This window comes from Coenobita brevimanus, chromosome 34, assembly GCF_032717465.1.
Source record: "Coenobita brevimanus isolate Jiangsu-jjx chromosome 34, ASM3271746v2, whole genome shotgun sequence".
Lineage (NCBI taxonomy): Eukaryota > Metazoa > Arthropoda > Malacostraca > Decapoda > Coenobitidae > Coenobita > Coenobita brevimanus.
Window position 1 is genome coordinate 4,730,090 of NC_136987.1, and position 20,282 is coordinate 4,750,371.

At 48.2% G+C, this 20,282-nt stretch overlaps 1 protein-coding gene across 1 annotated transcript in view; it reads right to left on the bottom strand.

Moving 5' to 3' along the window:
* The window catches only part of Ser (protein serrate), a 326,797-nt gene that overhangs the window by 89,864 nt on the left and 216,651 nt on the right, over window positions 1–20,282 (bottom strand). Inside the window, exons 3-5 of the mRNA XM_080269550.1 lie at window positions 9,197–9,252; window positions 8,203–8,332; window positions 7,723–7,849 (exon numbers count right to left, since the gene is read on the bottom strand). Coding sequence (XP_080125676.1) covers window positions 7,723–7,849; window positions 8,203–8,332; window positions 9,197–9,252 — 313 coding nt within the window. The remainder of the gene's footprint in view (window positions 1–7,722; window positions 7,850–8,202; window positions 8,333–9,196; window positions 9,253–20,282) is intronic.

A 20,282-nucleotide genomic window follows, 5' to 3' on the forward strand; every position in this document is an offset into this window, starting at 1 on the left:
AGACCCGCCAACATGTCGTAAAAATACCCCCGCTAATACCAATACACCAGTCCTGTATGAGACAGCCCTAGCATGTATTCAATATGGACGGTGGGTGTTAGCGCCGAAGTGGTGACATGTAGAGGTGTATGGTATGTAGGAGGACTGCTGGGCCTTGATAGCAGGCTGTGAAGCCTATGCCCAGAGTCGGACACATAAAAAAAAAAAAAAAAAAAAAAAAAAAAAAGGCAGAAATGTGGGGTGAGGCAGGATGAGGCAAAAAGATGGGGTGAAATAGGGAAATGAGAGAAAAGGTAGGGTGAGGCAGAGATGGATTGCAAGGAAGGGTGAGGTAGGGTAAGACAGGGTGAGGCAGAGGTGGAGTGAGAGGAGGGGTGAGGTAGGGTGAGGCAGGGAGATGGGGTGCGAGGAAGGGTGAGGCAGGGTGAGGATGTAGGTAACCTTGCCTGCCCCTGGACATGTGTGATGAGGCAGGCCACGACCACCCTGGGGCCACGTGCTCTCACCTCCCCCCTGCCTCACCTCACCTCACTTCATTTCACTTCATCTCCCATAGCCTCACCTCACCCTGCCTCACCTCACCTTACCTCATCTCACTTCCCCTCACTTCATCTCTCCTAATCTCACCTCACCTCCCCTCACCTCACCTCACCTTCCCTCACCTCACCTCATTTCCCCTCACCTCACCTCACTTCAAACTTACAGATCAGAGGCAGCACTACTACTTCCTCTTGTCTATCAAAAAAATCTATCTATCCTGACACTTAAGATGGTAGTAAGATGCACCTTTTTCCTTAGTAGTAAAAGGTAAGATATAAAGCTCCTTGAATGTAAACCCTAATTAGATACATCCAACTGAAGCGCCGTAACCCACTAGACCACATTAAATGAGTGGATGGTGCCCCTCCTCCGCCTACCATACTGGGAGAAAATGGTTAAAAAATATTCCAAGCCTCTTTTTAACAGTATATATTTTTTCTTTCTTCCTCCTTTCGGCAAATACACCGGAGGGGGAAGTGGGTGGGGAGAGCCTTCTTCCCTACAGGTTCTTTCGCACAGGTGTAGGGTAGATCTTGAGGATGATTAGTCTTTACCTCGGGAAATAATTATCTTTAAATACCTGTTGATAATTCTCCCACCTTCCTTCCTCAACATACACCCTTTCATTCAGTTCTGTCATATTCTCCCTGTTTCTCCTCTAGTTTTCCTCTCCTTCTCTCCCTTATTTCCCTCCTTCCTCTTTCCTGTTATCTTTCTTCCTCTTCCTTATTTCTCTCTCTTCCATTCCTCACCAGTACCCTCTCCTCCCTTTCCCAAGTTCCCTCTCTCCTTGCTCATTTTTCTTCCCCTCTTCATTATCATCTTCATTCCTCCTCCTCCTCCTCCCGTCACTGTAAACCTTCCCTTCCTTTCCCTCTTCTCTTCCTCCTCCTAATCCCTCATCTTACCTCCTCCTCCTCCTCCTCATTTTTCTTCCTCTTCCCTCTTCTTCCCCGTTCTCCTCATTGTCCCACTTCTTCTTCTTCCTCTTCTTTCTCATCCCTTCATCTCTCTGCATTTTTACCTTCCTCTTCCCTCTTCATCCCTCCCCCCTCCAGTAGCAACCTCCCCTCTGTCCTTCCCCTCTCACTGTCCTCTCTTCTTCCTCCTCTCCTCTTCATCCTTCCCTTCCTCTTCCTCATGTTTCTTCCCCCTCCTTCACAGCAACACTCTCCCCATTTTAGATCTTCTCCCCTACCCCTATTCCTCCTCCCCCTCCTCCTCCTCTTCTTCTTCATCTTCTCTTCCCTTCTTCATTTTCATCTTCCTCCCCACTTCCTGTTTCTCTCCCCCTCTTCCTCCCACTCCTCCACCTCTACAGATGCATCCTCTCCTCCCTCCTTCCCCTCCACTATCTCTCCCCTCCCCTATCCCCTCCTCTCCCTTCCCATCCTTTCGAATACATCCTCCTCTTCCTCATATTCCTCTTCTTCTATCACCTCTTCCTCTCCCCTCATTGCAGCATCTTTTCCCCCTTCCCCTCCCCTCCCCCTCCCGTTTCTCCCCCTCCCCTCCCTTCCCCTCCCTTTCATCCTTCTTACCATCTTCCTTATACTTTTCTTCTCCTCTTCCTCTTCCTCCTCCTCTTCCTTCACAGTAGCATCCTCTCCTCCTCCTCTGACTTCTATCCCTCCCCTCCCCTCCCCTCCCCTCCCCTCCCATGTAATGGCTCCTCCCTCCCCACGATTACCCTCAGGAGAAGCGAGTAACTTGGTACCCCGCTGCCTGTACCCTTCACCTCACACCTCATCCTCGAACCTCACCCTCAAACCTCTTCCTCGAACCTCACCCTCAGACCTTATCCTCACACCTCACCCTCGAAATTTATCCTCACACCTCACCCTCAGACCTTATCCTCGAACCTCACCCTCAAACCTTATCCTCACACCTTATCCTCACACCTCACCCTCGAACCTTATCCTCACACCTCATCTTCGAACCTCACCCTCGACCTTATCCTCACACCTCACCCTCGAACCTTATCCTCACACCTCAGACCTTATCTTCACACTTCACCCTCAGACCTTATCCTCATACCTCACCCTCAGACCTTATCCTCAGACCTTATCCTCACACCTCACCCTCAGACCTTATCCTCAGACCTTATCCTCACACCTCACCCTCATACCTTATCCTCGAACCTCATACCTGATATTCACACTTTATCACACTGTCTCACCTTTCACCTCTGAGTCTCTCTCATTAACCCATCACACCTTACCATATCACCTACAGTCTCTCTCTCTCTCTCTCTCTCTCTCTCTCTCTCTCTCTCTCTCTCTCACACACACACACACACACACACACACACACACAGAATCACCCAACCACTATTAGTCGACCAATTAGCCACCCAGTACAAAAAAAAACGTGTGTGTGTGTGTGTGTGATGGAGTGTGCGAATGTAGTGGGGGAGGAGTAATGTATGTGTGTGTTTTTATGTGTGTGGTGGAGGGAGGGGTAGTGTGTGTGTGTGTGTGTGTGTGTGTGTGTGTGTGTGTGTGTGTGTGTGTGTGTGTGTGTGTGTGTGTGTGTGTGTGTGTGTGTGTGTGTGTGTGTGTGTGTGTGTGAGAGAGAGAGAGAGAGAGAGAGAGAGAGAGAGAGAGAGAGAGAGAGAGAGACAGTATAATTCATTCATTTAAAGAGACCTGAGTCGAGAAAGGTAGACGCAAATGAATACCTGTGTGAACAGGTACATAAGCAGACAGGCAGACAAGCAGACAGGGGGATAAGCAGACAGGGGGATGAGCAGACAGGTGGATAAGCAGACAGGTAGATGAGCAGACAGGCAGATGAGCAGACAGGTAGATAAGCAGACAGGCGGATAAGCAGACAGGTAGATGAGCAGACAGGTAGATAAGCAGACAGGTAGATAAGCAGATAGGCAGATAAGCAGACAGGCAGATAAGCAGACAGGTAAATAAGGGAAGTAGAATAGGTATAGGTGTTGGAGAGGGGCGCCTTCACGTGGTGGCACTGATATAACCGGGCGGCTCCACTGCCTGGTTATGCAAACGTCCCTCAACTGCCTTCCCATCCGGATGGTGTGTGTGTGTGTGTGTGTGTGTGTGTGTGTGTGTGTGTGTGTGTGTGTGTGTGTGTGTGTGTGTGTGTGGAGGACTGTACCAGCCTGCAGTCCACCAAGTCCACGTTTCCCCTGACAACAACAACAACAACAAAGTGGGTGTCTGAGGCGGTGGGGGCTTGATGAGTAGGTAGGTAGGTAGGTAGGTTGGTGGGTAGGTAGGTAGGTGGGTAGGTAGGCAGGCAGGTAGGTAGGCAGGCAGGTAGGTAGGCAGGTAGGTAGGTAAGTAGGTAGGTAAGGATGGTGGCTAAGAAAGTGGTTGTAGGTAGGTGGACTAAGTGGACTGTGTGGGTAGGCATGTGGGTAAGGAAGGTGGATAGGTAAGGAGTTGGATAGCCTGATGGTTAAATTGTAAGTATATAAGTGTGAAGGTAAACTGAACAGGTGGGTGGGTAAGTGGGTAAGTAGGTACGTAAGGCAGGTGGCTAAGGTCGGTAGGTAGGTAGGTAGGTAGGTAGGAAGGTAGGTGGCAGTGGTGGGGTGGGTAACTGGTCCACTGGCGATTTATCAATACGATGGCAGGGCTCTTACCTAAAATATGCTGCCTCTCTCTCTCTCTCTCTCTCTCTCTCAAAAACGCGTATGGAAGGATGCGAAAATAAAACAGCAACCACTTCCCCACGATGATGCATTTTCTTCATTATTTCCGCTATATAAAGACGATTTTATTCAGCTTAGGAGATATAAAGAGAACTGGAGGGGTTAGGTACATCAAAATAATCATCATCATCATCATCATCATCATCACTTTCTCAGAAGAAGAAAAAGTAGAAAAAGAATCATCACCATCATCATCATCATCAGCCTGAGTCAGAGGTTTGGTGTAGTCTTCATTAACTACTTCAAGACGAAAGGTTTCCCCTAGAATAAATCACTAAGTCGATGGTAAGAAGGTAATTAGGGCGCTAACTCTTTCTTACTCACAATTATTCTCTTACTCACAATAATTATCTTACTTACAATAATCCTCTCTCTCACTTCGCGCATTATTGGAACAAACCCTGATACTCCTCAGGCTTTTAAATGTCCCCTGCTCCGCGACCCTCCTCAGACTTTTAAATACCCCACGCTGATCCCTTTAAAAATGGCGTCCACGTAAACAAAGCCTCTGAGCCAGTCCTAAGCATGTTTACGCCCGACTAATACATATCTAAACACTTCAAATGCTAAAATCTCTCGCGGGAAGTGGCAGGGATGGATTAAGTGGTCGTCTATTCTAGGAGAAGGTTTACCTCTTGAATTAAGTGGCATTTTTTTATTTATGTATTTATTTCTTACTTTCTCCAGACTTGCACTCAGTTTAAAACACACCCTAGCTGCTTCTCTGTCTCTGTCTGTCTGTTTTTCGTCCTTCATGCCCTCATTCCCCTCCTTTCTTCTCCCTTTTCTACACCTTCTTCTCCCCCTCCCCTCCTCCTTCCTTCTCTCTCTCCTCTCCATCTACCTCCCTCTTTCCTTTCTCTCCTAACTTCTACCCCACTCCTCCTCCTATCTCTCCCTTCCTCCCTCAATCTCCCTCCACACACACACACACACACACACACACACACACACACACACACACATTAACACAGTGAGCATTCAGATGTATTTACCTTTTTTTAACCTCACATAATTGGCCTTGTCACCTGTGGAGGAGGATCCGAGTCAGCTGGGCCATAAATCTTCTGCCTGCCCTGCCTCACCCTCGCCTGCCTCGCCCCTCACCTGCCTCACCTTGCCTGCCTTATCTTCTTTGCATAATTTCGTCACCTCGCCTCCACCTGCCTCAACCTGCCCGTCTCGTTTCGCTAGTTTCATCTTGAGTCACTTCCTGCCTTCCTCTGCACTTCCTTCTATCCCTCCCTACCCACTAACCTTGTCCTGCCTTACCCTGCCTACCTCTGTCCTGGCTAACCCTGCCTACCTCTCCCTTTCTCTGTCCTGTCCTGCCTTACACTCCCCTACCTCTTCAGTACCCTACCCCGACCTGCCTTACCCTACCCACCTCTCACTTTCCCATGCCCATGCCCTGTCCTGCCTTTCCTTACCTATCTCCCACCTTCCTTGCCCCATTACCTCCTGCCTTACCCTCACTGTCTCTCACTTTCCCTACGTTTTAAGTTCTCTTTCTCTCTTTTCTTACACATTCCTTTATTCACCCGTACAACGTCTCAGCTTTCTGCCTTTAACTTTCCCTGCCTCACCACTTCTGCCTCTCAGTTTGATCACATGCGCTATCACTCCCCGTCCTCGACTATCTTTACCTCACCTGCCTCTATCTCACCTCCACATCTCCCCTAGTCTCACCTGTGCCTACCTCACCTCCTTTTCTCACCCTAGCTGACCTGTCTCTCCACCCACCTGACTCCCCTCTCTCCCCACCTGACCCCCCTCCTCTCCCCACCTGACCCCCATCTTCCCCTAGCACCTGACCCCTCCTCCCCCACCTGACCCCCCACCTTTTTCCCCCATCTGACCCTCCCTCCTTTCCACACCTGAATCCCCTCTCCTCCTCCACCTAACACCTCTCCTCTCCCCCCACCTGACCTCTCTCCTTCCCCCACACCTGACTCCCCACCTCTCTCCCCATCTGTACCTAACCAGTCTCGCCCTTTCCACCTGCATAATTGTGAGGCGTTAAGAAGCGTCACCCACACTTTACATACCCTGGAGAGAGAGAGAGAGAGAGAGAGAGAGAGAGAGAGAGAGAGAGAGAGAGAGAGAGAGAGAGACCAATAACTCCAACTAATAAAGTGAACCAAATAAAGGAAACATTACAATAAGAATACGACTAATAAAGACACAAGAAGTAAAACCTAAAGGAATATAACAGCACGAGGAAGAAGAGGAGAGAGAGGGGAAGTGGGGAAAAGACAGCGAAGATGAAAAATAAGACTAATAAAGACAGAGAAGTGGACAGATGGCGACAAGAACTTTACTATCCGCTACTAATAAATATGCATAGCTCAAAATCCCTGCAGGTGAGGAAGGAGAAAGGTAATAAAGGATACAGTAATGACAGGGACGTGGACAGAGTGTAACAAGGGCTTCGGTGACTAATAAAGACGGCAAGAAGGTAGCTAAGGCGGTGAAAGACGGAGCGAGGCAGTAAAGACAACGACGTGCACCAAATAAAGTAAGGAACTGTTTTGCGGGCTCAGCCTTTGGTTCCTTCTCCCTCACATTAGAAAAAAAAAATTGTAGATGCTGTTAATAAATATGCAGGAACGTGGACAGAAAGGTGAGAGAGAGCGTATAGATAGACGGAAGACAGCATAGACAGACAGTAGATAGCGTAAAGACATAAGGAAGACAGCACATGATGATGATAAGGAGAGAGAGAGAGAGAGAAACAATCTGACAACAAACACAGACGCCATGATAAAAAAAAAACACAAACAAACAAACAGTGGAATATTCAGGGCAAGAAGCAGTGACAATAATCCAATGAAAAACGCAAAATAAATCGCTAAGGAAAAAGTGCTCAGGTCTCCAATGGCAGGGAGAAAGTGGTTGTAAATTAATCATCATCATCCAGACCTTTCGCACCTAAGGATGGGGTGAGGCAGGGTCCAGAGAGCAATAATAATAATAATAATAATAATAATAACAATAATAATAATAATAATAATAATAATCCATCCATCATCCAATCCTATGTTGCCCCATGAGGAGCGAAGGAATAATAATAATAATAATAATAATAATAATAGAGAGAGAATTATCAACAATGTGTCTAATTATAATGGGTCACACACTCATTCACTCACCATTCAAGCCCCTGGAATCCTGACTCCACCTCACAGGGAAAAACATTCAAATTTATAAAATGGGCAGTAATAGTAGCAGTAGTAGTAGTAGTAGTAGTAGTAGTAGTGGGAGTAAAAGTAGCAGTAGTAATAATAATCCCAGGCCAATCTGAAACGTGAACCCAGTGGACTGCAGGCTTAAATTGCCCTCCTCCTGCAGTGCACCATCCTCCTTTCGAGGGACAGGGAAGTAGCTGGAGGAGGCACGTATACCCAGGCAGTTAGGCCACCTAGTAACATCAGTGCCACCACGTGAAGGCGTCCCTATCCACCACCACAAAAAAAAAAATGCTCCTCCGTACTCACCTTTATCGCAATTCGTCCCCATCCATCCAGGACGACACACCTTATCACCTGACTCATTACAGGTGAGGTGCCCAAATTTATCATCCCTCGGTCGGCAGAATTTGGTACAGGTGGTGTTGTAGTAGTTCTGAAAGGAGCGTAAGAAGAAGGGGTTACGAAAGATCTTAAGAAATTATTTAAGAAGAAGGGTTGCATGGTAGAGCTTAAGATATTTTTTTGGGAGAAGCAGGGGAAATATTGTCAAAGACCTCACTCAGATTTTACGATACAGAAGGGTTAATGAAGTGAATAATTACCTATCTTTCTTCTCTCTCTCTCTCTCTCTCTCAAGCATAACCAATTAATTCTACACCCACCTCAAGCTCACGAAACCTCACACACACACACACACACACACACACACGAGCATATTCACTCACTCTCACATCCAAGAAACCTCAAAAAAAAAATATATAAACTACAAAATAATCACTACTTTACCTGATCACACAGCACCCTCACGCGGTACGTAACTCTAGCCACGGAGCCTGAGTGTGTTAGAGTATGCCAGTCCTTTCCGGGAACCAGAATTCCGCTGTAGGTCACGGAGTCTATGATCTCGCCTTTGCCACTACCGGGATCTGGGAAGGAAGTATATGGGTAGGTGGGTTGGTGATAGGAAATACATGGTTTTTAATACTTATAACAGAAGTGCTATAATAATGGTAGTAGTAGTAGTAGTAGTAGTAGTAGTCATTCTCCCTCGTGAGGTCTGCTCTGCTATGTCTCAGGGGCACAAGATCATCAGCCCTCAGGCCTGTCTCTCTGGCGGGTATGGATAACGAAGCTACAGTGGTCGAGAGTCGCATAGACCAGCGACTCCAATAGTTTAATGTCTTTATTTACATTGTAATATCAATATAAAATAAAATAGTAATAGTAGATGGTTGGTAACCACAGCCGTTGGCGTGCTTGGGGCCAACGGATTGTAATATGAGGGTTAGTGTTAACCTTCACATTACAACTTCAAATGGTGAACTGTATTAGCAAGGTTGGTTTTGATCTTCACAATATAATTCACCAATGGATGGAGGTGATTATGTAGTAGTAGTAGTAGTAGTAGTAGTAGTAGTAGGAGGAGGAGGAGGAGGAGGAGAAGGAGGACTAATAATAATAATAATAATAATAAACATCATCATCATCATCATCATCTACTCCAGTGTTGCCCCATAATGATAATAAGCTATCTATAACCAGACGCCTTAATCCTGTAAAAGGTAGCCACAAACAAATCGCCTCCTTGTCCCTCTGTTCCCCATCATTTGGCTGCCCTTCCTTCAACTCACACCTCCCTCTCTCACACACCTGTCCACTCCATCCCTCCGCCACATCCTGATATATGCAGACCTAAAAATCCTTCACCTCAAACCTCTACTGTTAGACTGAAAGAAAAAGATAAGTACGGTAGAATTAATTAGGAATATTATAAAGCCACTCACCTGATGTATTGGAGGGCTGATCCAGTACGTCCAGGACCAACGTGAATGATCTCTGAAATGAAAAAAAAAAAAAATGTAATTAGCAGGTGAGTACAAATTAATTAACTCCACACCTCAGACGCTAAGGATGATGACACCTGTTTGTACCTGAGCTGTTTGTAATTACCTTTATTTATTTATTTATTTATTTATAGTCTGCTATTTGAATGATCTTTGCTAATAAAAATAGATTCATTACCTGGAGAATTAGCTGCACACCTGAATTACCTGTATCTTTATTTCTGTCTTTATCTTTCATTATTTTCACTTATTTAATGAAACAATGTGAAGAGGACAACATAGCCATCTATCAATCTATCTATCTATCTATTAACCTATCTATCTATCTATCTATCTATTGCCAGACGCCTTAATCCCATATGGGGTGGCCACAAACAGATCGCCTCCACGTCGCCCTGTCCCCCGCCATTTCACAGCCCTCCCCCTACCCCACACCCCTAACTCTCAATATACCTCTCCACTCCATCCCTCCACCTCATCCTCGGCCTCCCCCTCCCAGCGAATTATAGGCGTGGTGTTAGCCTTCCAATATATGGTGAATTTCCGTAGTTTATTTCAGGGGCCTCCAAAAAGGTTTATTTAGCTCATTGATATCTTTTTTAATGGATGGGTTAAAAGTAGACTTTCCTATATTCACTTTAACTTGGTCCAAATTTTCATCCTTTTTTTGCATATTTTTTCACGTGGATCAGGAGGAGAAAAAGACAAACTGTGGTCCTTCCTGTGGCACTTCTTCGTGACTAGCATCATGGTCTAGTGTCACTCCACTGCCACGACTAAGCAGTCAGGGTGGAGAGACGGCAATTTTAGGCCAAGTTGGAGTTAAGGGAAAAAAAAATCTGGGAGTGATGGAATGGATGAGAATTTACCAAGACAGATAGATAGATAGATAGATTAGATAGATAGATAGATAGATAGATGGAGAGGGGGGAGACAGGGCTCTTGGCTGAACGAAGAATGAAGAGAGAAATTTATTGGCTTTGAGGGTAGAGTGAAAAATGGTGGAATAAACAGGGGTATCTGAACATCATCATAAATATCTTGGGCTAGTTCTTAATTCACATCCTACCCCCCCCCTCTTCTCTCTCTCTCTCTCTCTCTCTCTCTCTCTGTCAGTCTGCCTACCTACTTAATATTTTGGTCCTGTTCTCCATTCATCCTAGTCTTTCTCTTTCTTTCACTCCTTTTACCTGCCTACCTGCCTACCTACCTGCCTACCTTCACATTCACACCCCTCCTGCCCCTCCCCCCAACCAGTCATCCTACCACCCAACCAATCATTCACTACTACTACTACTACTACTAATCAACCAACCAATCAACCTGTTCACCTTGGATCAATCACCCACCTACCCACCAATCAACCTTCACCCCCTCTTTTCCTCCCCTTCCCCTTCCCCCTTCCCCCTCCCTTTCCCTCTCCCCAATCCGAATTTCTCATAACAAAATTTCACCCCACCCACCAACCAACCCTCACCCCTTTCTCCCTCCTCCCTCCCCTCCCCTCCCCCTTCCCCCTCCCTTCTCTCTCCCCAGTCCAAATCTCTCATAACAAAATTTCACCCCACCCACCAACAAACCCTCACCCCTTTCTCCCCCTCCCCTCTCCCCAGGTCACGACAAGCGATATTTACGATAGTGTAAGGCGCTCGTAACTCGTCTATCGTAAAATGAATATACAGCGAGTTACGTGCACCCCCTTTATGTCCACTTTTACTACCACTACCACCTATAGCTAAGTGGATGTAAGTGGCAGTGTAAGTGGTGGGTATAAGTGGTGGGTGTAAGTGGTGGGTGTAAGTGAAGGTGTAGATGGTGGTGTAAGTGGTGGTGTAAGTGGTGGGTGTAAGTGGTAGGTGTAAGTGGTGGGTATAAGTGGTGGTGTAAGTAGTGGTGTAAGTGGTGGTGTAGGTGGTGGTGTAAGTGGTGGGTGTAAGTGGTGGTGTAAGTGGTAGTATAAGTGGTGGTGTAAGTGGTAGTGTAAGTGGTGGTGTAAGTGGTGGTGTAAGTGGTGGGTGTAAGTGGTGGTGTAAGTGGTGGTGTAGGTGGTGGGTGTAAGTGGTGGTGTAAGTGGTGGGTGTAAGTGGTGGTGTAAGTGGTAGTGTAAGTGGTAGTGTAAGTGGTGGCGTAAGTGGTAGTGTAAGTGGTAGTGTGAGTGGTAGTGTAAGTGGTGGTGTAAGTGGTGGTCTAAGTGGCGGGTGTAAGTGGTGGTGTCACAAAAAATACCGCCACCACACCAGTTCTGCATGACACAGCCCTGGTATGGACAAGTATTCAGTATGGACGGTGGGCACTAGCGTCAAAGTGGGTACATGTGAAGAGGTGTGATGAGTAGGGCTGCTGGTGTTCAGGGATCGGAGTGTCTAGCCTATGATGAGGCGAAAAATTAGTGGAGGTAGTAGTAGTAGTAGTAGTAGAAGAAGAAGAAGAAGAAGAAGAAGAAGGTGATGATGATGATGATGATGATGATGATGATGATGATGATGATGATGAAGATGGAGGAGGAGGGGGAGGAGGAGGAAAGAAGAGCAATAACAAAAACACTGAGAGAGAGAGAGAGAGAGAGAGAGAGAGAGAGAGAGAGAGAGAGAGAGAGAGAGAGAGAGAGAGAATGTAAGCCAGCGAGAGTAAGGGATTAGGTCAATAAATTACAATCTACTATCTCTTTCTCCTACCTACCTACGTGCCTACCTACCGACCTACTTACCCATGCGTCTCTAATCTACTTACCGATACCTACCACCTACTGACCCAATATAGTACTTACAGGCCATTTATCATACTTACACCTCCTCTGTCCTACTTACAGGGTTAGTACATCTATTTCTACTTACTGAGAGAAAGAGAGAGAGAGAGAGAAATTAGTGAATGACGCTTCCAGAAAGTTTAAGAAAAAATGATGGAGAAGAGGGGGAGGGGGGGCAAGGGGGGCATATCCACGTGAAAGATGAGGGGAGAGGGGTGGGGGTGGGGGGTAGATCCACATTCCCGGTCTACCCCTCCCCCCTCCCCTTCATCCTCCCCCCCTCCCTTCACCAACACCCACTCAACACACCCCCCGTGGCGAACCGACCTACCCTCTTCCCCCTCCCCTCTTCAATCCCCCCTTCCTTCCCTCCTTTTCCTTCCTCTCGTAGAATTCCTTCCCTTCCTTTCACTTCCTTCTTTCCTTTTACCTTCCTCCTTGTTTCTGTCCTCTCCCTTCCTTCCTTTCCTTCTTTCTTCACCTTCTTTCCTCCTTCCCTTCACCTGCCTCCTTCTTTACTTTCCTCCTTTCCCTCCTTCCTTACCTTCAATGACTCTCCTTCACTGTTCCATGCTTCCTCTCTTCCCTTCAGTTCCTTCCTTTCCCCTTCCTCCACCTCACTTCCCTCCCTCCACACCCTTCCCTCCATTTCATCCTCCTCCTGAAGCCATTCCCTGACTTCCTATCCTTTCCCTCCTGTCACATCTCTTTCCTCTTCCTGTTGCTGTCTAGTCTAGTTCGTATTTTTCTCTCTTACCCTACCTTCCTACCCCCTCCCCCTTCATGATTTGAGATAACAGCTTTTTATAATTACATTCTGTGACTACTCTCTCTCTCTCTCTCTCTCTCTCTCTCTCTCTCTCTCTCTAGTACAGATAAGAGAGCGAGCAGAGCCAACATTTTCCTGTTCTAGTTTTCAATAAATATTTCCATGTTCTTGCAGCCACCTCCTCTCCCCAACACTCTCACATTTCATCCATCCTTTCCCTCATTGCTTTCTCACCGTCACTCATTTCTCTCTTCCACTTACTTCCTCTCTTCTCCTGCCCCCCCCCCTCTCTCTCTCTCTCTTATCCACTTCGTCTCTGTTTCCTTCCCGTCTCCCTTAACAATCACGGAGTTCTTCTGTTTTTTTCCTGCCGGCTGTTACACCAAAGACACTAACTGGGTCCCTGTAGCCTCCCCTATCCCACACTCACACACACACACACACACACAATGCTTGAAAACACAATCAGCATTACCCCTGCAGCTCTCTTCCTAAGCTAAAAGACCTGCTTGTATCTCCTATCTCTAATTTTGTCAGCCTCTGTTAAAGTCAGGATTTCAGCTATCATCTCAGGTTTCCTTTGACGATTATTAAAAGAAAATAAAGGTATAGAAAACGCGCTGTGCATATCGTAATTCGCTTTTCTTGAGACATTCGCCAAATCTTCAACTGATGCTCAATTTCCTTACTGTACCCGACCTGCCCACCCCTCTCTCCCCCCGCCTCTACATCCCTCCCCTCTCCTCCTCACCCTCTTCCCCCCTCTTTCTCCTCACCCTTCCCCCTCCCCTCTCCTCCTCACCCTCTTACCCCTCTTTCTTCTCACCCTTCCCCCTCCCCTCTCCTCCTCACCCTCTTCCCCCTTCTTTCTCCTCCCCCTTCCCCCTCCCTCTTTCTCCCTCCCCTCTCCTCCTCACCCTCTTCCCCCTTACCCTTCCCCCTCCCTCTTTCCCCCTCCCCTCTCCTCCTCACCCTCTTCCCCCTCTTTCTCCTCCCCCTTCCCCCTCCCTCTTTCCCTCGATGGCTGAGAACGGGCTGAATCATTTATCTTTCCATGTTGGGGATGGGTAATGAAAGGAGGAGGGCGAGTGGGGGGAGAGGGAGGGGTCAGAAGAGGGGAGTGGGGGGAGAGGGAGGGGTCAGAAGAGGGGAGTGGGAGGAGAGGGAGGGGTCAGAAGAGGGGAGTGGGAGGAGAGGGAGGGGTCAAAAGAGGGGAGTGGGAGGAGAGGGAGGGGTCAGAAGAGGGGAGTGGGGGGAGAGGGAGGGGTCAGAAGAGGGGAGTGGGGGGAGAGGGAGGGGTCAGAAGAGGGGAGTGGGGGGAGAGGGAGGGGTCAGAAGAGGGGAGTGGGGGGAGAGAGAGGGGTCACAAGAGGGGAATGGGGGGAGAGGGAGGGGTCGGAGGGAGGGAGGTGGGAGGAGAGGGAGGGGCCAGAAAAGGGGAGTGGGAGGGGAGGGAGATGGAGGGAAGGGGAAGGGAATATGGCGATGGGAGGGGCGACGAGGAATGGAGAGGGAGGGGCCACTCTGAGGAAAGAGGGGAAAGGAGGGAAAGAAAAGAGAAAGTCAAGGAAGGGAAGGGAAGGGAAGGGAAGGGAAAGGAAGGGAAGGGAAAGGAAGGGAAGGGAAGGGAAGGGAAGGGAAGGGAAGGGAAAGGAAGGGAAGGGAAGGGAAGGGAAAGGAAGGGAAGGGAAGGGAAGGGAAGGGAAGGGAAGGGAAGGGAAGGGAAGGGAAGGGAAGGGAAAGGAAGGGAAGGAAAAGGAAGGGAAGGGAAGGGAAGAGAAGGGAAGGGAAGGGAAAGGAAGGGAAGGGAAGGGAAGGGAAGGGAAAGGAAGGGAAGGGAAGGGAAAGGAAGGGAAGGGAAGAGAAAGGAAGGGAAGGGAAGGGAAGGGAAGGGAAGGGAAGGGAAGGGAAAGGAAGGGAAGGAAAGGAAGGGAAGGGAAGGGAAAGGAAGGGAAGGGAAGGAAAGGGAAGGGAAAGGAAGGGAAGGGAAGGAAAGGGAAGGGAAAGGAAGGGAAGGCATGGGAAGGGAAAGGAAGGGAAGGCAAGGGAAATGAAGGGAAGGCAAGGGAAATGAAGGGAAGGCAAGGGAAATGAAGGGAAGGCAAGGGAAGGGAAGGGAAATGAAGGGAAGGCAAGGGAAGGGAAGGGAAATGAAGGGAAGGCAAGGGAAGGGAAAGGAAGGGAAGGGAAGGGAAGGGAAATGAAGGGAAGGGAAGGGAAGGGAAATGAAGGGAAGGGAAGGGAAGGGAAATGAAGGGAAGGGAAATGAAGGGAAGGGAAGGGAAGGGAAGGGAAATGAAAGGAAGGGAAGGGAAGGGAAGGGAAGGGAAGGGAAAGGAAGGGAAGGGAAGGGAAGGGAAATGAAGGGAAGGGAAGGGAAGGGAAATGAAGGGAAGGGAAGGGAAATGAAGGAAAGGGAAGGGAAATGAAGGGAAGGCAAGGGAAGGGAAGGGAAAGGAAGGGAAGGGAAAGGAAGGGAAGGAAAGGGAAGGGAAATGAAGGGAAGGGAAGGGAAATGAAGGGAAGGGAAGGGAATGTGGAAGGACAAATACTGTTATAAAGAAATGAAGAAGAAAGAGATGGAATGAGCAATAATACGCAGGGGAGAGAGAGAGAGAGAGAGAGAGAGAGAGAGAGAGAGAGAGAGATTCCGGGAAGATAGTGATAAATTGCCTGACCTCGATTAAAGAGAGAGAGAGAGAGAGAGAGAGAGAGAGAGGCTGGTCAGTATGATAGTGAGGGGAGGTGTGTGTGTGGGGGGGGGGAAAGGTGTCCGGGTGGGGGTAGGGGGAGGAGGGGGGGAGGAAATATCGTGAGCGAGGGAAGCAGCGGGGAGCCTCAGCACCCACCTAGCCCCCCACCCACCCCCACCCCGACCCCCACCCCCCCACCCAAGGAGCTGAATTCGCCCTCTTAAATGTCAGAATCGTGCTTACTGAAACTACCCAGACTTTCACGTTGACCCCCCCACCCCCCTCTTTCTCCCCCCACCCCCCAACCCGTTCCTCTCCCCCTCACCCACCCCCTCTCTCTCAATTCCCCTTCTCCCTCCTCTTTCATGTACTTCTTTTCTTTATTTTTTCTTGTCTCTCTCTCACCTACCTTCCTTCCCTCCTTCCTTCCTTCCTGCCTTCCTTCCTTCCCTCTTTCCTTCCTTCCTTCTATAAATTCCTCTTCCTTAATTTCTTTCCATTTCTTCTGCCCTTCCTGCCTTGTATCTCAAACTTACTTTCCTCTCTCTCTCTCTCTCTCTCTCTCTCTCCTTCCGTCCATCCTTCTTCTCTTCCTTCCTTCGCCCCTACTCTTACTCCTTCCCTTCTTCCTTCATCTCTTTCCTATATCTTTCCTTCCTTTCTTCCCTCCTTATATGTTGTCTCTCCTTCTCTTCCCCTTCCCTTCCTTACTTACTTCCTTCGTCCTTACTCTTTCCTCCTCCTCCTCTCTTCCTTCCCCCTCTCGTTTCTTCCTTCCTTTCCTTTTCCTTCAGTTTTTCTCCTTTCCTTCCATACATTGCCTCTCCTTCCCCTCTTCCCTTCCCTTTCCTTCGTCTCATTTCCTTCTCTCACTCCTTTTCCTATCTCCTTTCCCTTCCTTCCTTCCTTCCTTCCTTTTCCTCTTCTCCTACCTCTTTCCTTTCCTCTCCTTCCCTCTTTCTTTTCCGTTACCCTCTTGCACGTCTTCCTTCGTTCTTTATCTTATGTCTGGCCTTCCTTCCTTCTCTCCTTCATTCCATCGTCTCTCCTCCCTTCTCCTTCACCTCCCCTTCCTTCCCTCTTTCCCTTCCTTCCTTTTTTCTCCCAGTGTTCCTCCCCTTTCCTTCAGTTCCTCTCCAAGTCTCTTCCTTCCTTCCTCCTTCCCTTCCTTCCATCATCCCTTTCTTCCTCTTCCTTCAATTTTCTTCCTTCTTCTCCCATTCCCCTCTCCCAGTTCTCTCTCTCTCTCTCTCTCTCTCTCTATTTTATTACATTTATATTATGACTCAAACATTGGTGGTTCTCTCTCTCTCTCTCTCTCTCTCTCTCTCTCTCAAAACCACACCCACCCACCCCGCCACGCCCACCAATCACCGCCCCCCCGCCCTCGACCAATGGGGTGAGGGGGTGGGCGGGGCTTACACCACTAGGGGGGCGGGGCCGTGTCTCCAACTGACCAATAGGGAGAGAGATGATGCAGATGAGTGAACAACCCTCGCCCCATGCCCCACCCACCAGCCACACCCACTCTCTCTCTCTCTCTCTCTCTCTTTCTCGTGACTCCTCAATACATCTGTATATTTTTCTTTTCTCTCGTTTTACGCCTTCCCATTTCTCAGCTCTCTCTCTCTCTCTCTCTCTCTCTCTCCCTCAACTTATTATTATTATTATTATTCAAGACTTCGTAATTCCCCTCCTATTTCTCCCCCTTCCTCCCCTCCCATTATCTTCCCTCCCACGGCCCATTTCTCTCCCCCCCACTCACTCCCTCCCTCCCCCTCTCCCTACCTCCCTCCCCCTCTCCCTACCTCCCTCCCCCTCACCTTACTCTTGCAACACCAGTCTGTAATGATTCTTAGTATTTTCACCCCCTCCTCTCCCCCCTCCCCTTCTCTCTCCCCCTTCCTTCTCTCTCTCTCTCTCTCTCTCTCTCTCTCTTCCAAGGGGGTGGTCATTGATATCTTAATTCTTTCCTTTTTTTCTTCCTTCTTCTTTTCTTCCTCTTCTCCTCCAGTTCTCCTTCTCTCTCTCATTCCTCCTCCTATCTCTCTTTCTTCCCTCCCCTCTCCCTCCCTTTCTCTCCCTCTCCTTCCTCCCCCTCCTCTTTCCTCTCCTTCTCTTCTCCCTGCCTTTCTTCCTCCTCCCCTCTCCATTCTTCCTCCTCTTCCAATATCTTCCCTCTTTTCTCCCTTCCCTCCTTTTCCTACCAGTGTATCCCCCTACTCTCTCTCTCTCTCTCTCTCTTCCATCCACTCCCATCTCTTTCCCTCTCCCTCCACCACTCTCCCCACATCTCCCATTCCCTCTCCCACCCCCTCCCTCCCTCCCTCACCTCCCCTTTCTCTCTCCTCCCCCCTCCCTCCCTCGCAACACTGGCCAGGCTGTCGGCTCTGAGCTTTTGTCCACTTGCTATTGTGACCTGACCAAAGAATTACACGTTTTGGCCATTATCGCCGCATCTACGCCTCTCTCTCTCTCTCTCTCTCTCTCTCTCTCTCTCTCTCTCACACACACACACACACACACACACACACATACACAGATTTTTCATCCACCATCTTTTCGTTAGCCTTATATATATACATTTTTTTCTCTCTCTCTCTAAAAGGATGAAGGGAGGGAGAAGAAGGTGGGGTTGAGAAAGGGAGAAAAAGAAGAAGAATGTTTCGATAAAGAAAGAGAAAAAAGGGAGGACCAGGTAAGGGAGAAAGGGAGAGGAGAAGAGAGGAGAGAAGAGAAGGTAAAGAGGGAGTAGTAGTAGTAGTAATGCCTGGCTATATCAGTGCCACCGCGTGAAGGCACTCCCCCTCTTTGACACCAGGAAGCTAAGAAGAGGAAGAAGAAAGGAGAAAGGAAGAGGAAGGACAGTGATGAAGGTAGAAAGGAAGAAAGAGAGACGAGGAGGAAAGAATGATAAAGGATGGAAGGAAGGAAAGAAAAATGGAAAGAATGATGAGGGAAGGAAGGAGAAATGAAGAAAAGAATGATGAAGGAAGGACAAATGAAGGAAAGAATAATGAAGGAAGGAATGAAGGAGAAATGAAGGAAAGAATGATGAAGGAAGGAGAGAAGGAAAGACAATGATGAAGGAAGAAGAAACTAAGAGAAGGAAAGACAATGCTGAAGGAAGGAAGGAGGAATGAAGAGGAGGGACAATGATGAAGGAAGGAAGGAGAAAAAGAAAAGAAGGAAAGAACGATGAAAGAAGGACGGAGAAGAGAAGGAAAGAATGATGATGGATGGAAGGAAAAAGGAAGAGGAGGAAGGATAATGATGAAGGAAGGAAGGAGGAAAGAAGAGGAGGAAAGACAATGATGAAGGAAGGAAGGAAGGAAGAAGAAGGAGGGTGTGGAAGTGAAAGGGATGGAATCGTGAAGGAGCAAGGTTTGGGGGTGAAGGAAATGAGACGATTTGGATGCGTGGTGTGGAGAAAGGGGTGTGATTGGAGGGAGGAAAGAGGGAGGAGAGAGAGGGGGAGGGGAGGAGAGGAGGGGAGGGATGATGGGAGGGAGAGAGGGGGAGGGAGAACAGCTGGAGAAGCAGGGGAAATAAAGAGGGAGTGGTGAGAGGGAGGAAAAGAGAGAGAGAGAGAGGGAGGGAGAGAGAGAGAGAGAGAGAGAGACTGACCTGAGACGAAGGAAAGAAGGTGGAAAGAGTGACAGAAAACACAAGGGAAGGGTGACAGGCTGAAGGTAGGAGTGTCAGGGTGAGAGATGGAGTACGAGGATGGTAGGGTGTAAGGGTGAGAGAGTGAGGGCTTGAGAGTGAGGGTGATGGAGTGTGAGGATGAGAGAATGGGTGATGAAGTATGAGGATGAGGCGGCAGGAAAAAGTAAGGAAGACTCGCATTACATCTGAGGCTGTTACCGTAATGAGAGAGAGAGAGAGAGAGAGAGAGAGAGAGAGAGAGAGAGAGAGAGAGCAGTGTGTGTGTGTGTGTGTGTGTGTGTGTGTGTGTGTGTGCATCCTCCAAACTCAATTGCAAACACCAATCACTTTTTTTTGTTTACTAACAACATTTTCTCTGGCTATGTCTCTCTCTCTCACACACTATCTCAAACAGACTGCTGACTCTCTCACTCTCCCACACTCCTCTCTCTCTCTCTCTCTCTCTCTCTCTCTCTCTCTCTCTCAATCAGTGCACATGTGAATCTACGTATATCTCAACTCTCCCCCTCTTCCCCACCCCCAATAAAACCCAACCCACACACACACGCCAAGCTAAACAGAGCACCCAAGCCCCTCACTAACCCACCAGACAGCCGTAAAAGCCATCTGGAAAGCCACAATGTCGTCACTGTACCGCTGAACCACCAAACCAGCGCCAGTGGACCGCGAATGACTATTAAATGGACCACAAGAGGGAAGCTCCAGGGAAGAGTTGATTTATTGAGTAATTCTGGGATCTCTTGTAATTAACCCATTTCCAAGTTGTCTAGGATTTACGTGGGGTTATCTGACTGTTTATCTATCTGTCTGTCTGTCTATCTATCAGTCAGTCAATCCATTCATCCACCTATCCATCCATCCATCCGTCCATCCAACTTTCTGTCCATCCATCGATCCATCCATGCATTTATCTGTCTATCTATGTCTAGCTCTTATCCATCCATCTTTCTAACCACCCATACATCCGAAAATCTATCTATACATCTATATCTATCCGTCTATCTATCCATCCATCCATCCATCTATTTATCTATCTATCTATCTATTGTCTATCGCAAAAGTCAACATAAATGACACCATGATACTGAAGAGGCTAACCATTTCAGGAAACTGTAAATCTTCCCCCTCAGCTTCCCTCCCTCCCT